The sequence below is a fragment of the Schistocerca americana genome, chromosome 1 (assembly GCF_021461395.2).
Source record: "Schistocerca americana isolate TAMUIC-IGC-003095 chromosome 1, iqSchAmer2.1, whole genome shotgun sequence".
NCBI classification, from domain to species: domain Eukaryota; kingdom Metazoa; phylum Arthropoda; class Insecta; order Orthoptera; family Acrididae; genus Schistocerca; species Schistocerca americana.
In genome coordinates this window covers 501,417,000-501,437,176 of record NC_060119.1, presented here as the reverse complement: position 1 = coordinate 501,437,176, position 20,177 = coordinate 501,417,000, and the positions used below count along the sequence as shown (strand labels likewise).

The following is a 20,177-nucleotide window of genomic DNA, read 5'->3' as shown; positions in this document are numbered from 1 at the left end:
TCCTGTTTCTTCTTCTATCACATCAGACAAATCTCCTCCTCATGGAAGCCTTCAATGTACTCTTTCCACCTATTCGCTCTCTTCTCTGCATTTAACAGTGGAATTCCCGTTGCACTCTTCATGTTATTTCATTTCTCAGTGACTTGTATTTCTGTATTCCTGAATTTCTTTGAAAATTTTTGTACTTTCTTCTTTCATCAATCAGCTGAAGTATTTCTTCTGTTAATCATGGTTTCTTCGCAGTTACCTCCTTTGTACCTATGTTTTTCTTCCGAACTTCTGTGACTGCCCCTTTTAGAGATGCCCATTCCTCTTCAACTGTACTGCCTATTGAGCTTTTCCTTATTGCAGTATCTATAGCCTTGGAGAACTTCAAGCGTATCTCATCATTCCTTAGTACTTCCGCATCCCACTGCTTTGCATATTGATTCTTCTTGACTAATCTATTAAACTTCATCCTACTCTTCATCACTACTACATTGTGATCTGAGTCTATATCTGCTCTACGGTACGCCTTGCAAACCAGTATCTGATTTCGGAATCTCTACCTGACCACGATGTAATCTAATTGAAATCTTAACGTATCGCCCGGTCTTTTCCAAGTATACCTCCTCCTCTTGTGATTCTTGAACATAGTATTTGCTATTACTAGCTGAAATTTATTAAAGAGCTCAATTAGTCTTTCTCCTCTCTCACTCCTTGTCTCTAGCCCATATTCTCCTGTAACCTTTTCTTTTGCTCCTTCCCCTAAAGCTGTGCTCTAGTCCCCCAAGACTATTAGATTTTCATCTCCCTTTACGTACTGTATTATCCTTTCAATATCTTCATATACTTTCTCTATCTCTTCATCTTCAACTTGCAACGTTGGCACATATACCTGAACTATCACTGTTGGTGTTAGCTTGCTGTCGATTCTGATAAGAACAACCCTACCACTGAACTGTTCACAGTAACGTACTCTCTGCCCTACCTTCCTATTCCTAATTAATCCCACTCCTGTTACACCATTTTCTGATGATGTTGATATTACCCTATACTCATCAGACCAGAAACCCTTGTCTTCTTTCCATTTCATTTTGCTGACCCTTACTATTTCTAGAGTGAGATTTTGCATTTCCCTTTTCAGATTTTCTAGCTTCCCTACCACGTTCAAACTTCTGACAATCCATGCCCTGGCTCACAGAACGTTATCCTTTCATCGGTTATTCAATCTTTTTCTCATGGTCATCTCTCCCTTGGGAGTCCCCTCCCAGAGATCTGAATCTGGGACTATTCTGGAATCTTTTGCCAATGGTGAGATCATCATGACTCTTTTTCATTTACAGGCCACAGGCCCTGTGGATACATGTTTTCTGGTCACTTTCCCCCCCCCCCCCCTTTACTGAATAGGAAAAATGGACAAGAGAATGACACCAAAGTCATTGATGTAGAGGAGCAACAGCATCCAATTTCTTGGGCAGAAAGTGAAAATGCCCCAAAACATATGAAAAGTGGGAAGGCAGCAGAAGTAGATGAATTGATAGTGGATATGATTACGGTAGCTGGAATGCAAGGAAGACAATGGTTACATTGGATGCGAGGAATACAATGGAAACAGAACAAAGTGCCATATGATTGGAAAAAAGGAATTATAATTTGACTATTTAAAAAAGGAAGTAAAAAGTGCATCATCTACAGAGTAATCATGCTGCTATCACACTGAAGTAAGATAATTGCAAAGATCACAGAAAAAAGAATGAGGAAGATCCTAAATCATCAATTTGAGAAACAGCAGCATGGAATCAGAAGTGGTGGAGGAACGACAGACCTCATTTTTTTCCCTCTGCCAGTCAATGGAGAAGTATTGGGAAAAAGGAAAGGATCTGATAGCAGTGTTCTTGGAAGGAAAGGATCTGATAGCAGTGTTCTTGGATTTGAGAAAAAGCATATGTCAGTGAACCAAGACATAAAAATATGGGAATTCTTGAGGAAACATAATGTCCCAGATTCATTAATTAAAAAAGTTCAGATACTGTATGAAGGTTGTGAAAGCAGTGTACAAGTAGGAGGTGGATGATCAAATCATGCTGAAAGTTCGTAAAAAATGGTTTAAGACAAGGAGAGATGTTCAGCAAGGCAGTTCACTTACCCTGTTACTCATTGTTACACTTATGGACACAATCAGGAAGAAAGCTAAGGAAGTAAAAAATGAAGATCTCAACGCTACTGCTTTTGCTGATGACATCACCATTTGAGGTAAGGTGGGAAAAAGAGGTTCAAAGCAGATTTGATTACTAGAATAAATAATTTAAAGAATTCAAGCTGACAGAGTAAAAATAAGAAAGTGGCAATAAAGATGAGTAGGATATCCACATCTTGTAACATCATACTGGAAGGAAAGAAGGTTGCATGAGTGAAAGTTTCAATTATCTGGATAGTGTCATATCAAATGATGCAAGTGACAAACTAGAAGTTTCAAACAGAGTAGCAAAAGCATCTTGCTTCTTCCAGTAAGTACAAAACCTAATCTGGAACAATGGAGACCCCCTAAAAGCTGAACAGACAATGTATAAAACCTATCTCCTACCAGCCAATCATGGTATATAGTCTGGAGAGTCAAGAAATGAAGTTCCTTAGGTCAGCTCTACAAAAAACCAAGAGACACATAGCTAGGAACAAATGTGTAAGGAGACACCTACGAATGACCCTGACCATGGAGGAAAGAATGAGTGCTGGAAGATTGAATGGCTAGGTCATGTAAAGTGAATGCACCCTACTTGAACTCCACATAATCAGTATTTGGAGATGGAGGTACCAGGAAAAAGACCGATTGGACAGCCTAGAATGAGATGGGGGAGATCGGGTTAATGATGATCTCAAGAAGAGAGGAGTAACATGGGATACAGTGGAGAGAGAAAACCTATACCAGGGTAGAAGTCAACAGATGCATATAATTCACAAAGTTCTTGCCCAGCTTGCTGAAAATAAAATGTTTATGATGAAGGTGACATACTGGAATATACTGAAGCAGGTCTCTGTATGTCTTATCTATATGACTCCAGACATGGAAGAACAATGTTTCTGTACTTATGGAATAACCAGGTAACATGAAAAATAACAATAACTATTGCTTCTCCATCTACCCAGTGTCAGGAATGATGTTATAAAAAGAAATGTATTAAAGATACATTCACAGTGAGTTAACATTAATAAAACATAACCTTCCAGCACAAATATATCACAACCAGCACTTTTTCCAGTCTTCATACACCCCTTTAAGTCAGCAGCTACAAAGCTGTTTAGGCATTGAACCATAGGCAATTCAGCTACCTATGTTGTCCCAAAATGATGTCCTTTCAGACTCATTTCAGTCCGAGGAACAAAACACAGTCAGGAGAAGCCGAATTAGAACTTGAAAGAAGTTAAGGCCAGTATCTTATAATTATAACACATTACTGTGTCAGAGCGCATTTTGTTCTGACAAAACTAGACCCTATAAATGAGATGACACAATTTCAGAGACAACTGGACTGAAGTGCTGAGAGAAAATTTGTACCAAGGAAGGGAGTCAAACCTGGGTTTCCTAAACCCTACTTACTGGACAGATGTGTAAGCCACTAATCCTTAGTCTATGTACAAAAAATCATACCTTTATGAGACCAGTAGTCTCTGAAACTGTGTCATTTCATTTGTGCGTAAGTACCTGCACATGTGTTTCAGGCTGTATCCCCCATTTGCATTCGATGCTAAGGTGCTACTCCAGAACTTGGAGAACCTCAGCAATTATGTTCGCGTATACAGGAAATCTGAAGTAGACTGGGACAGCAGTGAGAATTCAGATTGGATTGAGGAGAAAGGTGGACCAGGGTAATCCATGCAGTTCTGTGAACTGCAGTGCCAAGTTGATTTAGTGGCTAATGCACCTGCCTAGTAAACATGAGACCCAGGTTTGATTCCCAGCCTTGGTAGAAATTTTCACTCATAACTTCAGTCTACATACATAACAACTAGACCCAACATACTTTTTCCTTTCTTTTTTCTTTCCTCCAATGTGTAGGGGGAATAAGCTATGAATGTATTACAAGAATCTATTTTTTTTCTTTTTTCTTTGATATGGAACAGTTAGGAACACGTATTATTGAAAGATGATGCTATTAGATAACTGGGTCACACTCTGTGAACAATGTGGTGAAACAGCACATACGTGCAATTAGTAATAACTATTTGCAGAGAGCAGCAGCAGAACAAGAGAGAATAAATCTGGAAAGCAGAGTATCCAATTTTACACATTCCTCAAGGAATTTTTTATGAAGGAGACATTATTGTTTCATTGCAAGAGAGCTGGAGTTTTTGAAATACAAATTTTGCAAAAGGTCTGAAAATGTGGTATAGAGATGTAAAGATAGATAGTATTTGTTGTATAATGTGAAAATTGTATCCTAGGTCTGTTTTATTTACTTACACATCAAAATTTTACTAAGTCATATTTCCAATTTGTAATAAATATTAAATAATATGCAAACAATGCAAAGTCCAGGCTGGAACAACAATAATATTATGAAAAGGATAGATTTCTATTCACCATATAGAGGAGATGCTGAGTTGCAGACATGCACAACAAAATGATTGCTATACCTTTAAGCTTTCAGCCAAAAGGTCTTCTTATGAAATAGAAAACACATACACACAACAACTGTGACTGGGGACACATGAGTGGAGCAGAGTTGCATGTGCACACTCTACTTTGCAAGAGGGCCTTTTGGCTGGAACCTTAAATGTATAGCAGTCTTTTCACTGTGCCTGTCTGTGGCTAAGCTTCGCCTCTATACGGGGAGAAGCTATCTGTATTTTTCATAATATTGTTGTCAAACGATATACATTCATTTTTGTTTTAAGGTAGGTGCATTTAGTAATTAATGTTCCAAGTAAATTAAAAATTTATACTTTTTTAAACTATGTCTTGAAACTGAAAATTTTCAACCAATGCACCTTAGGTCCAATGAAAAAACTTAAGTATAGCTGAATAACAGTTCCTCGAAATACGACATCTTGCTGATGTAGAACAGATGGACTATAAATAAAATAAGGTCACATTGCACCCTTGTGACAGGAAATTTGACGAAATTTCCAGTGCAGTTGTGATTTCAAATGTCATATGTTCAACTGTAGCTGCAAGAGTCCTGAGTTCAGAGAAACTCAATAAGTAAATGTAAACTCTGTCCACAGGTCCTGGTGGGCCCATCAGTACCGACTGACCATCCATGTCATCCTCCACCAATGGCATCACTGGATGCATTATTGAGGGGTGTGGGGTCAGCACACCAATCTTCCAGCTGTTGTCAGTTTTCATTATTTGGAGCCACCATTACTCAGTCAAGTAGCTCCTCAATTGGCATCACAGCGCTAAGTGCACCCCATTCCAGTCCTCCCACCAGAAAAAAGTCCACAGCAGTACCAGGAATCAATCCCAAGTCCTCCACATGGCAGTCACTCACTATGACCACTCAGTAATGGAGGCGGATGAAACTTGGTGAAAATGGCTCCCAATTATTTTAACACTGTTTACAGTACCTCTAATGGCCTGGCAGACTACATAACAGATAGAATTGTTACAAATTAATCATGATTTCTGCACAAACATAATAACTGGGCTCTACAGCTGAAATTATTCTTCTGCTGGACAGTGGTGCAACTCATCATGTGTGTTAAACTTACAGCATGGATTATTGAAGCTGAAGCAACATCAAAATAACACTGAAGACAAAAATTTTCTTTCACCCCTGAAGCTAATTGGACACTATCTGTAAGGTTATACTTATTGCAAATGGCACCAGCTGAGCTTCCTACTTGTGTATACACATTCAGAGAGATTATTAATTCAAGTGATGTTTCCCCATTCCTCTATAAAGACAAACCTCCAGTGCTGCAATGGAACGTATTCGGAAAGCTGCAATGTGCATTCCAAGCCAATTCAAGTAAGCCATCCAACAACCAAACTGTATCACAATATGCACTGTGATTCTGAAAGAAGAAGAAGAACAAGAAGAAGAACAAGAAGAAGAAAAGAAGAAGGTCTCAGGTGGTACAGTACTGTGCACTGTCCTACTTGGCTATTTTAAGTGACAAGATCTTTCTCCTCATCCTGCAGTAAGATTGAAATACCTGCACTTAGCTGTTTCAAATAAATCATTCTCCCCTGGGTTTATCTGGATAGCTTTATCTACAGTTTCAATATTTGTATCAGTGTATACTAAACAATAACCATAGATTTTCAGAATGTCTGGTTCTAATAAAAGTTACTTTATGATCAGAATGAACTTACAAGGTCCTCTCCACTCGATTCAGAAAATGTGCGACTCTTTACAAGAGGTGGCTGCCATTTCTTATTCACAGCTGGGACTGAAGATACATTGTCTGAATTATAATCATCTGAGTCACCCACTTTCAGTTCTTCTTGGTCCACATCTGAGCTTCCATGACTGTGATTCCTCTCATCTAACTTTATTTCCAGAAGAAGTGAAGTGTCACTAGCTTCTGTCACTTCAGCCTGCAGATAGCTCTCAGGTTCTTGATGGCAAGCATTTTTCTGCAACACAGGAAACAATAAAATTTTTGAAAGATTTGGTAAACACATATATCGGTTCTCAGACACAGAAAACGAAATAAATTGTGCAAATACTACTACTACTACTACTACTACTACTACTATTTCAACACAAATCTGTAATCTACACACAGCAAAAGATTTACCAAACCTTTACCTGCAACCATTGTTCTTAAAATTTAACTAGGCTTAAGATTCTCTGGTAAACAATATCCTTCACAAAATGATTCTCCAATTTTCACAGTGTCACGTTATATACAATATATTGTGGCAAAAGTCCTAAATAGAAATAATAATGTGGTTTAGTAAAATGAAATTTCATCAGTTAACTAGCTTCTACTACAAATTCATTACAGTGTTGATGACATTCTCAGTTGTTCTACACTAACATAAACTTTGAACGTTAGAGTACATGCCGATTTCACAATAATGGAGTGCCACATATGTTACCAATATTGCAGTGACAATCTCCAACGTCACTAACACATCAACCTAATGTATCATTTACCAATTTATGGGAATATCACTAAACCTATAACAGAAAGCCTTGGTAAACATTAAACTTCCCCAAGGTTCTTATTTACTTTAACCATGAAAGGTATTCAGACTTATTAGGAATATTTCTTTTCAGGAACTGAATGGTGAACTCAGAAACACAAGAATTTTTTAAAGCCTTTGATAGACCTGGAAATCAAAGCAAATTTGAATATCAGAAAGGGTACGTAGTACATACATGAACTGGTTGTTTGCCAAGCTATATTCTCAAGGTACACTACAGTTCTTCATTTGAGAGAGCCCAGTGTTGCAGCCACTGGGAACAAAAATCAATTCAGCTGCATATAAAGAGACATCACAGAGGATACTCAGGAGCATTAAAAACCAAATACAGATGTTTTCGTTAAGTGTCGGTCTGTTTTACAACACTTCTGGATTGCATGCCAACGTTACAACAAAACAACTTCAACTATTCAAATGGAATGTGGTCGAACACCTTCCCTACATTACAGATGTGGCAACATCTTTTGGACGTAAAAAAGGGGCTGAACAGGTAGGATTACACTTGTTGTGTCTCCTTCAGCCTGATGCCTGAACTGATGCAGCTCCATGCACTAGTATGTACTTCATGGAGTGACTTGCATGCCTCAGTGACACAGATAGCCACAGCATAGGTGCAATCACAACAGAGAAGTATCTGTTGGGGGGGGGGGGGGGGGGGCAGGCAAATGTGTGATTCCTGAAGAGGGGCAGCAGCCTTTCCTGAGGGCGTGCAGCTCCAATGTATGATTAAATGATGGTGGCATCCTCTTGGGTAAAATATTCCACAGGTAAAGTAGTCCCCCATACGAATCTCTGGGTGGGAAGTACTCACAAGGGAAACTCCCCATCACTTCCCCTCAAATTTAGTGGTAAGAGAGCCCAGTGGACTGCCCATCACAAACTGAACACAGATCAAGCATGAAAACAGGAGGAAGGTGTACTGAACTGTGAAAAAAGAGCAAAACAGAAATGTGGAAAAAAAAAATCAAAATAGAAACAGTGAACAGTCCTATCTCAACAAGTAAAAAACTGAATGAAGAAGAAAAGTGATGAAATCGTGGATAAGGGAGCACAGTGCTGGACTGTAAAGCAAACAAGCCATGTTCAAAGCTCCCCTGTGCCCTTTTTTATTTTTATTTTTATTTTATTTTATCTTTATTTATTTATTTATTTATTTTTTTCACTGTACGGTGTATTCAAATATGAGTCTGTGTTGCCATGTAACGTCCATTTGCAACAGGGAGGCGAAAGGAAGCGACCTACAATGAAAGCTAATTCCGCACAGCTACTCTATTATAAGCCAAAAGGAAGTGGCTTTCGAATTGGAAATTGGAACATTTAATGACAACGCAACAAGTCAACCGAATCGTCCACTGGAAAAGATGTCTTCTGTGTCATTGATGACATTAGTGACAATATTTGTGTCACATGATAGGAATCTCTTATAGATGCAACTAACTAGTGTGCCTGGTGAGTGAGATATGCCTCCTTGCCCAATATAGGTGTTTGTTTGAATGTGAATGTGATCACTCCCAACGAAATGATGAAAACATAGCTTGTCACATAAGCTGCAACAAATGAACACAACAGTTTCACAGTCACACAGTTTCTCTGTGGAATGTTAGCTCCCTTAATTAGGCAGGTAGGTTAGAAAATTTAAAAAGGGAATTGGATAGGTTGAAGTTAGATGTAGTGGTAATTAGTGAAGTTTGGTGGCAGGAGGAACAGGACTTCTGGTCACGTAAATACAGGGTTAGATACAAAATCAAACGGAGGTAATGCAGGAGTGGATTTAATAGTTAATAAGAAAATAGGAATGCAGGTAAGCCACTGTTAACACCATATGGGTGCATTACCATAGCCAAGATAGGCACAAAGTCCCTACCTACGACAGTAGTACAAGTTTATATGTCACCTAGCTCTACAGATGATAAAGAGATTGAAGAAACATACGATGAGATAAAAGAAATTATTCAGATAGTTAAGGGAGACCAAAATTTAATTGTGATGGGTGACTGGAAGGAAAAATAGTAGGTGAATTTGGACTGAGGGAAAATAATGAAAGAGGAAGCCACCTGGCAAAATTTTTCACAGAGCCTAATTTAATAATCAAACATTTGGTTTAAGAACCATGAAACTAGGCTTTACACATGGAAGACACCTGGATTGCTTATATGATGGTAAGACAGAGACTACTGAACCAGTTTTTAAACTGCAAGACATTTCCAGGGGCAGATGTGGATCCTGATCACAATTTATTGGTTATGAACTGTGGATTAAAACATGAAATTGCAAAAAGACAGGAAGTTAGGGACATGGGACTGGATAAGTTGTAAGAACCAGAGACTGTTGAGAGTTTCAGAGGGAACATTAGGCAACAGTTGACTAAAACATGGGAAAGGAAGACAGCAGAATATGAATGGGTAGCTGTAAGAGATAAAATAGTGAAAGCAGCAGAGGATCAAATAGGTAAAAAGGCAAGGCCTAGTAGGACACCTTGGATAACACAAGAGGTATTGAATTTAATTGATGAAAGGAGAAGATATAAAAAAATGCAGCAAATAAAGCAGGTGAAACGACATATAAATGTCTAAAAAAAGAGACTGAGAGAAAGTGCAAAAAGGCTAAGCAGGAATGGCTAGAGGACAAATTTAAGGATTGAAAAGCATGTTTTACTAGGGGAAAGGTAGATACTGCCTACAGGAAAATTAAAGAAGCTTTGGAGAAAAGAGAACCAGATTTATGAATATCAAGTGCTCAGATGGAAAACCAGTACTAAGTAAAGACTGGAAAGCTGGACAGTGGAAGGAGTACATAGAGGGTATATACAAGGAAAATGAACTTCCAGGCAATATTATAATAACACAACAGGATGTAGATGAAGATGGGATGGGAGGTATGATATTGTGTGAAGAATTTACCCGGGTAGTGAAAGACTTCAGTCAAAATGAGGCCCTGGAAATGGACGACATTCCGTCAGAACTATTGATGACCTTGGGTGAGCCAACCATGACGAAACACTTCAGTCTGGTGTGCAAGATTTACGTGGCAAGAGAAATAACCTCAGACATCAAAAATAATGCAATGATTCCAATTCCAAAGAAAGCAATTGCCAATAAGGGTAAAAATTACCGAACTATCACTTTAGTAAGTCATGGCTGCAAAATACAAACTTGAATTCTTTACAGAAGAATGTAAAAACTGGCAGTAAGAAGCCAACCTCAGGGAAGATCATTTGGATTTTGGAGAAATGTAGGAACATGCAAGACAATACTGCCCCTATGGCTTATCTCAGAAGATGGGTTAAGGAAAGACATACAATTATAGCATTTGTAGACTTAGTGAAAGCTTTCAAGAATGTTGACCAGAATACCTCTTTGAAATTCTAAAGATAGCAGGGGTAAAATACAGGGAGCGAAAGGCTATTTACAACTTGTATAGAAACCAGATGACAGTTATAAGAGTCAACGGGCATGAAAGGGAAGCAGTGGTTGAGAAGGGAGTGAGGCAAGGTTGTAGCCTATTCCCAATGTTATTCGATCTGTGCACTGAGCAAGCAGTAATAAAGAAAAAAAAAGGAAAATTTGCAGTAAGAATAAAGTTCAGGGAGAAGAAATAAAAACCCTGATGTTTGTCGATAACATTGTAGTTTTCTCACAGACATCAAAGGGCTTAGAAGAACAGCTGAACGCACTCAACAGTGTTTTGAAAGGAGGGTATAAGATAAACATCAACAAAACCAAAATGAGGATTATGAAGTGTAGTCAAATTAAAGCAGGTTATGCTGATGGAATTAAATTAGGTGATGATAGACTTAAAAGTAATAGATAAGGTTTCTAATTTGGGCAGCAGAATAACTGATGATAGCTGAAGTAGAGGGGATATAAAATGTAGACTGGCAGTGGCAAGAAAAGCGTTTCTGAAGAAAAGAAATCTGTTAACATCGAATATAAATTTAAGTGTTAAGAACTCTTTGCTTAAAGCATTTGTAAGGAGTGTAGCCATAACTGGAAGTGAAGAAGCGATGTATCAAAGCGAAACATGAACAAAAGTTAGACATGAAGATAATAGAAGCTTTATAAATGTGTTACAGAAGAATGCTGGAGGTTAGATAGGTAGATCACATAATTAATGAAGAGATACCGAATAGAACTGGGAGAAAAGAAATATGTGGCACAACCTGACTAGAATAATGGATTGGTTGACATTCTGGGACATCAAGGGATCACCAATTTAGTACTGAAGGAAGTGTGGGATTGGGGGAGAGGAGAGTGGAATAATAGAGGGAGACCAAGAAATTAATACAGTAATCAGATTCAGAAGAATGTAGGTTGCAATAGTTACTGGAGACGAAGAGGCTTGCTCATGACAGAATAGCATGGAAAGCTGCATTCAACAAGTCTTTGCACTGAAGACAACAACGATGACGCCGACGACGACAACGACAATGACAAACTCTTCAATAGTTACACAATCAATGCATCTAACACTCTGGGTTAGTTTTTTGCACGTCCTGTGGATCATATTCACAACAACTATGTAATGTAATGCAATGTATTGCAAATACATAGAAAGAAGGATCCTTTATTGTATGATTATATGATAGCGGAACAAACACTGGTAGCAGTTACTTCTGTAAAATATCTGGGCGTATGATTGCGGAACGATTTGAAGTGGAATGATCATATAAAATTAATTGTTGGTAAGGCAGGTACCAGGTTGAGAATCATTGGGAGAGTCCTTAGAAAATGTAGTCCATCAACAAAGGAAGTGGCTTACAAAACACTTGTTCGACCTATACTTGCGTATTGCTCATCAGTGTGGGATCCGTACCAGATCGTGTTGACGGAGGAGTTGGAGAAGATCCAAAGAAGAGCGGCGCGTTTCGTCACAGGGTTATTTGGTAACCGTGATAGCGTTACGGAGATGTTTAGCAAACTCAAGTGGCAGACTCTGCAAGAGAGGTGCTCTGCATCGCGGTGTAGCTTGCTGTCCAGGTTTCGACAGGGAGCGTTTCTGGATGAGGTATCGAATATATTTCTTCCCCCTACTTATAACTCCCGAGGAGATTACGAATGTAAAATTAGAGAGATTCAAGCGTGCACGGAGGCTTTCCGACAGTTATTCTTCCCGCGAACCATACACGACTGGAACAGAAAAGGGAGGTAATGACTGTGGCACGTAAAGTTCCCTCCGCCACACCCCGTTGGCTGGCTTGCAGAGTATAAATGTAGATGTAGATGAATTATGACAGGGAATGTGTCTATAGTTGTAGAAATAAGATACATTTTATCTGTAAAAACATGGTTACTTGACAGTCATTTACATCAAAATAGACTTCTTTTTTTCAGTTTCAATCTGCAACAAAACATCATAAATGTAACCCAACTAAATTTTGTCAGTTCAAAAATACATCTATGGTGCAAAAGGAGTCATCAAACACAAATGATTTTAATTTGTTCTTAAAACTTCCATTATCTACCTGCATCCTTAATTAACAAGGGGTGGGGGAGAGGTCAAATATTTTAATGGCTGCATATTTCACTCCTTTCTGTACAAGAGTAAGTTTACATTGTGGATGGTGAAGGCTATTTTTGCCCATAATGTTGAATTTATTTATGCTACTATTATTTTCAAAGAGTGCCTAGTTCTGCACCTTAAAGAATCAAATGTCATGAATTACGCACTGAAAAGGGAATTAGTTTCAAAAAAGAAATTAGCTACTACATTTCTAAAGTATCCTCAGTACAGTTTCTCCAGTGAGGTTTGGCAGAAATTTGAAAAGTTCTATGTAACCACCACCAAAACTTACTAGGCATCAGTAAAGGAGCCCTTCATAATAACAAGGATCTCAAAAATGGAGGAACATCCACACCAAAGATTCCACATGTGAAAAGAAACAATTATTTGAAGCTTGGCAAGCACTCCGATACAGATAGGAAATCTTACAAAGAGGCTAAGAAAATATTCTGTAGAATGGTTGACACTGAGAAGGAAAAAATGAGTTCAACCTGTGTAAATAAATACAAAAAGGAAAAACAGACAGAACAGCAACAAAGACTTCAAAACCATAACGTACATCAAAGACAGCAATAGCACACTACTGACAGCTGATGAGGATATATGCAAAAGATGGCATGAATATTATAATCTTTTAAAGAAAAGTTTCCATGACAGCCAGAGCAAACGAGCTGATAATATCTGGTCCTGTAAATGAAATCATTGCAGCAAAAGGAAAACTACTATTATTCAAAATGAAAAACAACAAATCGAGTGCACCACATCAAATACCTGGTCAAGTGTTGAAAGAACTGGAAGATGTTGAGGAGAGATGGCTCGTAAGACTGCTGAACATTCTGAAAAGCAAGAACATGCTGAATATGTGGAAAAGTGGCACACTAATTTCCTTCTACAAAAGCAAAGGAGATGTATGTGACTGAAACCTTGAGGGGCACAAAACTCATGTTTCATACCTTTAAAACCTGGGAAAGACTCCTTGAAGACTGCCTAGCTTAACTTATATCATTAACAGAAAATCAGTTAGGATTCCCAGCAGGAAAGGGAACCACAGATGCTAATCATGCAATAAGATTTGTAATGCAAAAATCTTTCAGCGGAAACTCCAGGCTGGAATATCTACATGTATGGAAAAGACAGATTGCTACTTACCATAAAGATGACACATGAAGTTGCAGGCAGGCACAATTACAAAGACACTTGCACATCAGCTTTCGGCCACAGCCTTTGTCAGAAAAAGATAAGGAAACCCCACCTCTCTCTCTCTCTCACACACACACACACACACACACACACACAAGTACACCTCATGCACAGATGACTGGTGTGTGTGTGTGTGTGTGTGTGTGTGTGTGTGTGTGTCTCCCAATCTTTTTCTACTGAAGGCTATGGCCAAAAGCTAATTTCTAAGTGGTTTTTAATTATGCCTGTTTGGAGCTTCATGTGTCACCTACATGGTAAGTAGCAATCTATCTTTTCCTTAAATTGTTAATATTCAACTTATTACGTACATGTGCAATGACGTCTAAACTTGCTTCCAAAGTTCTGCAGCAATATCAAAGAGCTTTGACGTTCATGTGGGTGCACATCAGGAAAGATCTGTAATTTCTTATTGTCTAATGTTGTAATTAATTATCTAACTGCAAAGATACGGAAACCAACACTGTCAAATCTAATGTATGCTGATGATGTAACCATTCTATCTGATAATAACTAGGAAGTTCAAGAGAACTTTCAGGAGTGCAGAAGAGAACTGGAAACAAATGTTCATGACGTGCAACTTCACCCACAATGCCAAAAAAACAACAGATATCGAGCTCGATAACGTCCAACTTCCAATGGTTAAAAATTTCTAAGTATCTGGACTCATTAATAGCAGAGAACACATGAAGTTAAACAGGCATCACTCAAAGAATAACTTTTGGTTGGAACAAGCGACATTTGCTTTTAGCGGTTCTGTTTAATGCAAAAATGACTATAAAAACAAAATGCAAAATTTATAAAACAGCTGCAAGACTAGTGCTACAGTAGGACAGAGAAGTCTGGCTCACAAACAAACACAGCATACAGTAGAAATGCACATTAGAATGAATAGGAGGAGAAACAGTGAAAGCAAGAATGTGCAATGAATTATAAGTGCTATATCTAAAAAGCCATCCCTTTAGTATCCCCACCAGTGGACACTGTGATGGGGGCAGATGAGCTGACATGGTTATTGAGGCAGAATAGTGCATACAACTGCCATAGCATGTAACTTGTGGTACGGGCAGACTCACTGCTAAATATGTGTATCTAATGGCAGGAGCAAGTTGGGCACGGCAGTTCTAACGCTGAGTTCAGCCACCAGGTACCTCGCCTTGTGCCTCATGCCATTTCAGTCTGCTTAGTCATAAGCCGCCCACGCCTGCCGTGTGTTGTTTTTATCCCAATGCATGTCTCTATGCAGTTTCCAACTTTTTGCTTCTTCATAGCTTGACTCACATGGCGATTTTTCCATTTCTGTTTGCTGGGTTCTGTTCCCAGGCTTGTTACTGAGCCACCAACAGCCTGTAACGTACCTTGTGCCAACAATGTTGTTTAGCAGCACTGGCACACCTGTTCAGATACTAAAGTGGGGTTGAAGGATGTTCTTATGTGTATCATGTTTATGGTTCCCACTCCCACAGTGTTAATTTTGTGCCAATACAGATATGGCATTTCTGCAATGCTGGGTGGGACAGTTGTGACTACAGGAGGAGGAGGAGGAGGAAGAGGAGGAGGAGGAGGAGCAGCAGCAGCAGCAGCAGCAGCAGCAACAGATTCTGCTACACCAGAATGCAGAATTGCTTCACACCGATGCCACACTGGTGGCGGGACAGATGCACGCCGTCCTGGTTGCACTGCCAGGTAAAGCATATCGTAGATCCAGTTGATAGAGCCACCTTGTTATCGTCCATTAGTGCAGTTTATACAAAGTTGTGCAATATTTTAAGTGCTCCAGAGAGCCTTGGAAACTCCTCTTTGACAAACTTTGTTGGCTACTTAGACAATATTTTGGATGTCAAATCCATGTGCTGGTGGTGGTGGCATGGTTGCAAATTAACCAGCACCAAAAGCAGCCCTAGCAGTCATATGCGGCCTCGATTGCCAATTTGCAGGTTTTCTTGTGCATGTATTGTTCTGAGTGTCACATGTGCACTACCACACATGAGGACTTACTAATCAGGGTGTGACTGTCCGGTTAATATCTGATCCCAACGTCTAATCTAAAGCCTTCACCATATTGGAACCTTGTTTAGCCGACATCGCCCAGATTATGGAATCACATGAGCTAATAGAGCAGCAAGGGATAACCTTTCCCAACAACTGGCAGGTAATGCAATTAGGTGTGCACGCTAAGCAGCCAGCACTGCCTCATGGAGTTCCCCAGGCGGCAGGCTTACAAGGTGCATTCCATTACATACAAGTAACTGGAATGCATCTGATGGCAACATTCTGTCGAAATGCATCATGCTAATTACATATTATTACAAAATTGACTGAAGCAGTAGAAATTATTTCACAAAAGTTTATTTCATTGTGAGGACTCTACAGAAGAGCAGCATTTGCAAAACTTGCAGACTGTTTACCAACACCTTCTGGAGAATGGCCTTCATCATATGTCGTAAAAGTGCAGATTTTTCTCCCAAAGAGTGCAACTTTTTGGCACTTGCACATAGCAAATATGGCTTCATCCCTAAGGCTGAGCACATCAAAGTCATCATCAAACTGCCAGCATACAAGAACTTGATCAAGCTCCAGTCTTCTTCCCACTGAATGAATGGGCGAGCCCTCTTTCTCAGTAATTATTGCAATGACATTTGTTACCACTCCACCATAGAGCATGCAAATACTGATGCATTAACACAGCCACCAGTGGGGCCCAATCCAGAGCTCAGTTGACAATAGGCTCTCACATTTGCATTGGACAATACTTTGCAGCACACCTTGTTTGATTTTCTGCTGACAGCACAAGATGTTGCCACCACCACAGTGCTACCCTATTTTCCAAAAAATCATTTCAACTGTCCAGGTGGGTTGGCCAGAGCACGTCTCTCCAGATACGAATCTGAAGTAGCGCAACATCATGTCTACTGAGCTGTATTTGATGGACACATTGAACAACTGGTGCAGGCTGCACTGCCACACCAGTTTTCCCATTGGCTGGTCCTAGAGCAAAGGACACACTTCGATTACGCAGTTCCATTTTTGGGCAGCATGTGGATGCTGGTCGTCAATATCCTGTCACATTCCCTGTACATAGCCGAGCTTTCCTCCACATTGTTGACTGCTGCTTGTTGGTCGTTTTTGCCATCGAGGAATTCCCCAGGATCCTTGTGTCCGATTAAGGTCAGTAATTTGTGCTGCACAAGTGAAGGCTTTTGTGCTTGCAATGGTGTCCAGCATCTGACTACTGCCCCACTTCAACTGATGTCTTAACTCAAAGATGGAGTGCTTCATGTGTATGTTAAGACCCAAATGAAGAAGTATGTGTGTGCCTCTTCCCACAATGGTGCATAGTTGAGGTCTCTGGCTCCATACCAAGCAATGCCAATCAGCAGATGCAATCTGATAGAATGTTTGCATAGGCACCAATTACAGGGTCTCTTGGACTTGGTGCAGCCTGACTCAGCATGTCCCGGACACCATGGCCTGCTCTGCTGCATCCCCCCCCCCCCCTTCCCCACCCAAGGACTGCCATTCTGCCATTTTATTATGCTCTTTTGGTCACCATTAGAGGTGGCTGCTGGGTATTGTGGTGGGCCACAAAGGTCATCAATTATTTGTGGTAGATGTTGGTCGGGAGCAGCTGACCCATCATACAAATCAGTTGCACCCACACTGTACTCCCCTGTTGCCATCTCCTTCACGCCCTCTGCTGCCTCTCATTCACCTGTGGCCTTTAGTCCCAGCAAGGCTCACTTCTGTACCTGCTGCGGTGGACCCCAAGGACTTTGACCCATCCTCCACCTTATCTATCCCTTTGCCACTGGATATTATCTCACCTCCGCCACAGCCGGAAGACTAACCATCAGCCTCTACACCATTCTGCCCCTCTGGCAGAGACAGTAACATCAACATTTTCTTCTTTGGTAGCCAGTTTGCTGCTCGGGCCTCTGGCACTCTCTCCAGTTCTGCACTGGAGGTCACAGCCCAAGCCTAGCCTCTTTTGGTCATGTGGATTTTTCGGAATGGAGGGATTTAGTATTCCCACCAGAGGACATCACAATGGAGGCAAATGAGCTGGCATAGTCCTCACCACAGAACAGTGTGGACAACTGCTACGGGATGTGCACACAATGTGTTGTATGGGCACACCCACTGACTTAAATGTTTACCAACTGGTGGCAGGAAGCCAGCCAGGTGGGGCAGTTCTAATGCCGAATTCAACCACCACAGACCTGCCTTGTGCCTTGTAATGTGTGCCATTTCTGTGTGCTCAGTTGTCAGCCACCCATCTGCTGTTTGTTGTATTTATCCCTTTGCATGTCTCTACACAGCTTTGGAGTTTCTACTTTCCTATAATTTGTCTCACACAACAAGTTTTCATTTCCTCTTGAGGGGTTCTGTTCCCCAGCTTGTCAGGCCACACTAGCTCATACAGTGCCTCTTGCTGATAGTGTTGTTTAGTGGAAATGCCACCAGGCCCTAATCTAGATGGCAATTACAGGGGGTGCCAGATTCGTATTCTTGAAGAAAGCAACCTTGTTCCACATATGGCCAGCACTGGTCTATCGATTATTCATATGTTTTAGAAATGCATCCCTGTTGGTTTTTCAACACTTTTGAACACATTCTAAGGTGATTACTGAAGAAATCGTAAGTTCACTTTTGAATGTGTGAATAGTGTTTGTGACGTCTCTGCTAGGGGAATCCCCGTCACTTCTAGAAATAAAAAACTTTCCAGGGGACAAAAGGTGACAGGGTAATATGAGATAAGCCGAATAAACCGCCAATCACTCTTTGTTTACGTGGTTGGCAGAGTGTGCGAATGATCAGAATTATTACAACTATTAGTGAAATCCATAGATTCAGACTACCAGAGTGGAAATAAATGACTAACACGAATAATAGGTGCAAAAGATTACATGTTATCTTCTCAGAGTATCCCAGAAAATGAAATTTTGACATAAAATTTTTGCCAGATGGCTACATGCACTACTAAGGGACAGTTGTACAGTCAAACCGGCCAACTGGGAGCAGAAAAGGCACCACAGGACACTTTAATTTCCACTGTCGTAGATATAGGTTTGAAGGCTTCCATTGCAAAATATACACATTTGAATGCCACACAGCGAAATACAGTGACATGCGATAGAGGCACCACACTTTGGCACACTTAATAGCAAATAACATGTCTTACATTTCCTCAGACATACATGTCTTATTATCAAACTTTACAGAAAGATGTGTGCTACAAAATGAACTTATTTTTGAAAAATAGCCTTTTTTTATTTTTGATATCCTATCTCGAGGGGAGGGGTGATGGGTGGAGGGGGCACCACTATCAAGTTTTTCCCTGGTTCGGAAATATTATAGATCTATGGCTGGATGTCACAACTGTGCAGATAGTAAAATCTCCACAAAAGAGAAACACTCACAATCCATCCTGATGTGGTACAGTCATATAACATGAAGACTTGAAGATCATATCATGAGAAAGTGTCTTTTCTATGCCTACAAGGAGGGAAGGGGGTGGGAAACCACAACCCAAAGTGATATGAAGAAGCTAAAACTTAAAGAAGACTATGCCTACAAGTGGGACTGGTGGTGTCGCACGAATAGGAAAGCACAATTAGGAAATTCAACCTCAAGTAAAGGCAAAAGACAAGGACAAAGAAGTGCCCAATTCTTCACAACAAATCTCACATGAGAGTAAATGTACTGAAAGGCTATTGATACGCACAATTTTTAAAACAATTGCCTACATTAAGTTTGAGGATGGACCCACTTTTGTACACTGAATGCTTTGTACCTATGGGAGAAACTGCTCTGCAAAACTGTTCCGTAAGAAATCAATGAATGGTAGTACGTGACATAACATAATTTTCTAATACTCTCATCACCAAAATCAGCAGTTACACTTAAAGCAAAAGTTACTAACTAAAGCATTTCAAAAGATTTATAATAGTGTGATTTCCAAAGAATGTTCTGATCAACATTTTCAAAGAGAAATTTTGAACAATCAGTTTTGTACATCTCCTGTCCCCTGTGCTGTATTGTTATTGAGGATGACATGTCTTGCAATGTAGTGCACTGAATAAAGTACGCTGTGGACTATTTACTGACAACCAATCAGCAATATTTAAGAATATTTCACTTATTGCTCCTTCTGCTGTTGCAGCTCTAATGAGCTTGATTATGATGCTTGCATCATCAGTAAAGAATACTATTCCTGTTTTATCTGTGTAAGATGGAAGCTCATTTTTATGTAACGAGCACAAGGTTGTTCTCAAAATTGAATCCTGTGGAAAAACTAGTGATTTGTTCCATTCAGAAGATGAGTCATCATGAGAGCTGC

General features: G+C 39.9%; 1 protein-coding gene across 1 annotated transcript in view; it reads right to left on the bottom strand.

Moving 5' to 3' along the window:
* Positions 1-20,177, bottom strand: part of LOC124604653 (protein kintoun) — a 98,971-nt gene that overhangs the window by 53,549 nt on the left and 25,245 nt on the right. Inside the window, exon 2 of the mRNA XM_047136497.1 lies at positions 6,302-6,565. Within this exon, the coding sequence (XP_046992453.1) occupies positions 6,302-6,565 (264 nt within the window). The remainder of the gene's footprint in view (positions 1-6,301; positions 6,566-20,177) is intronic.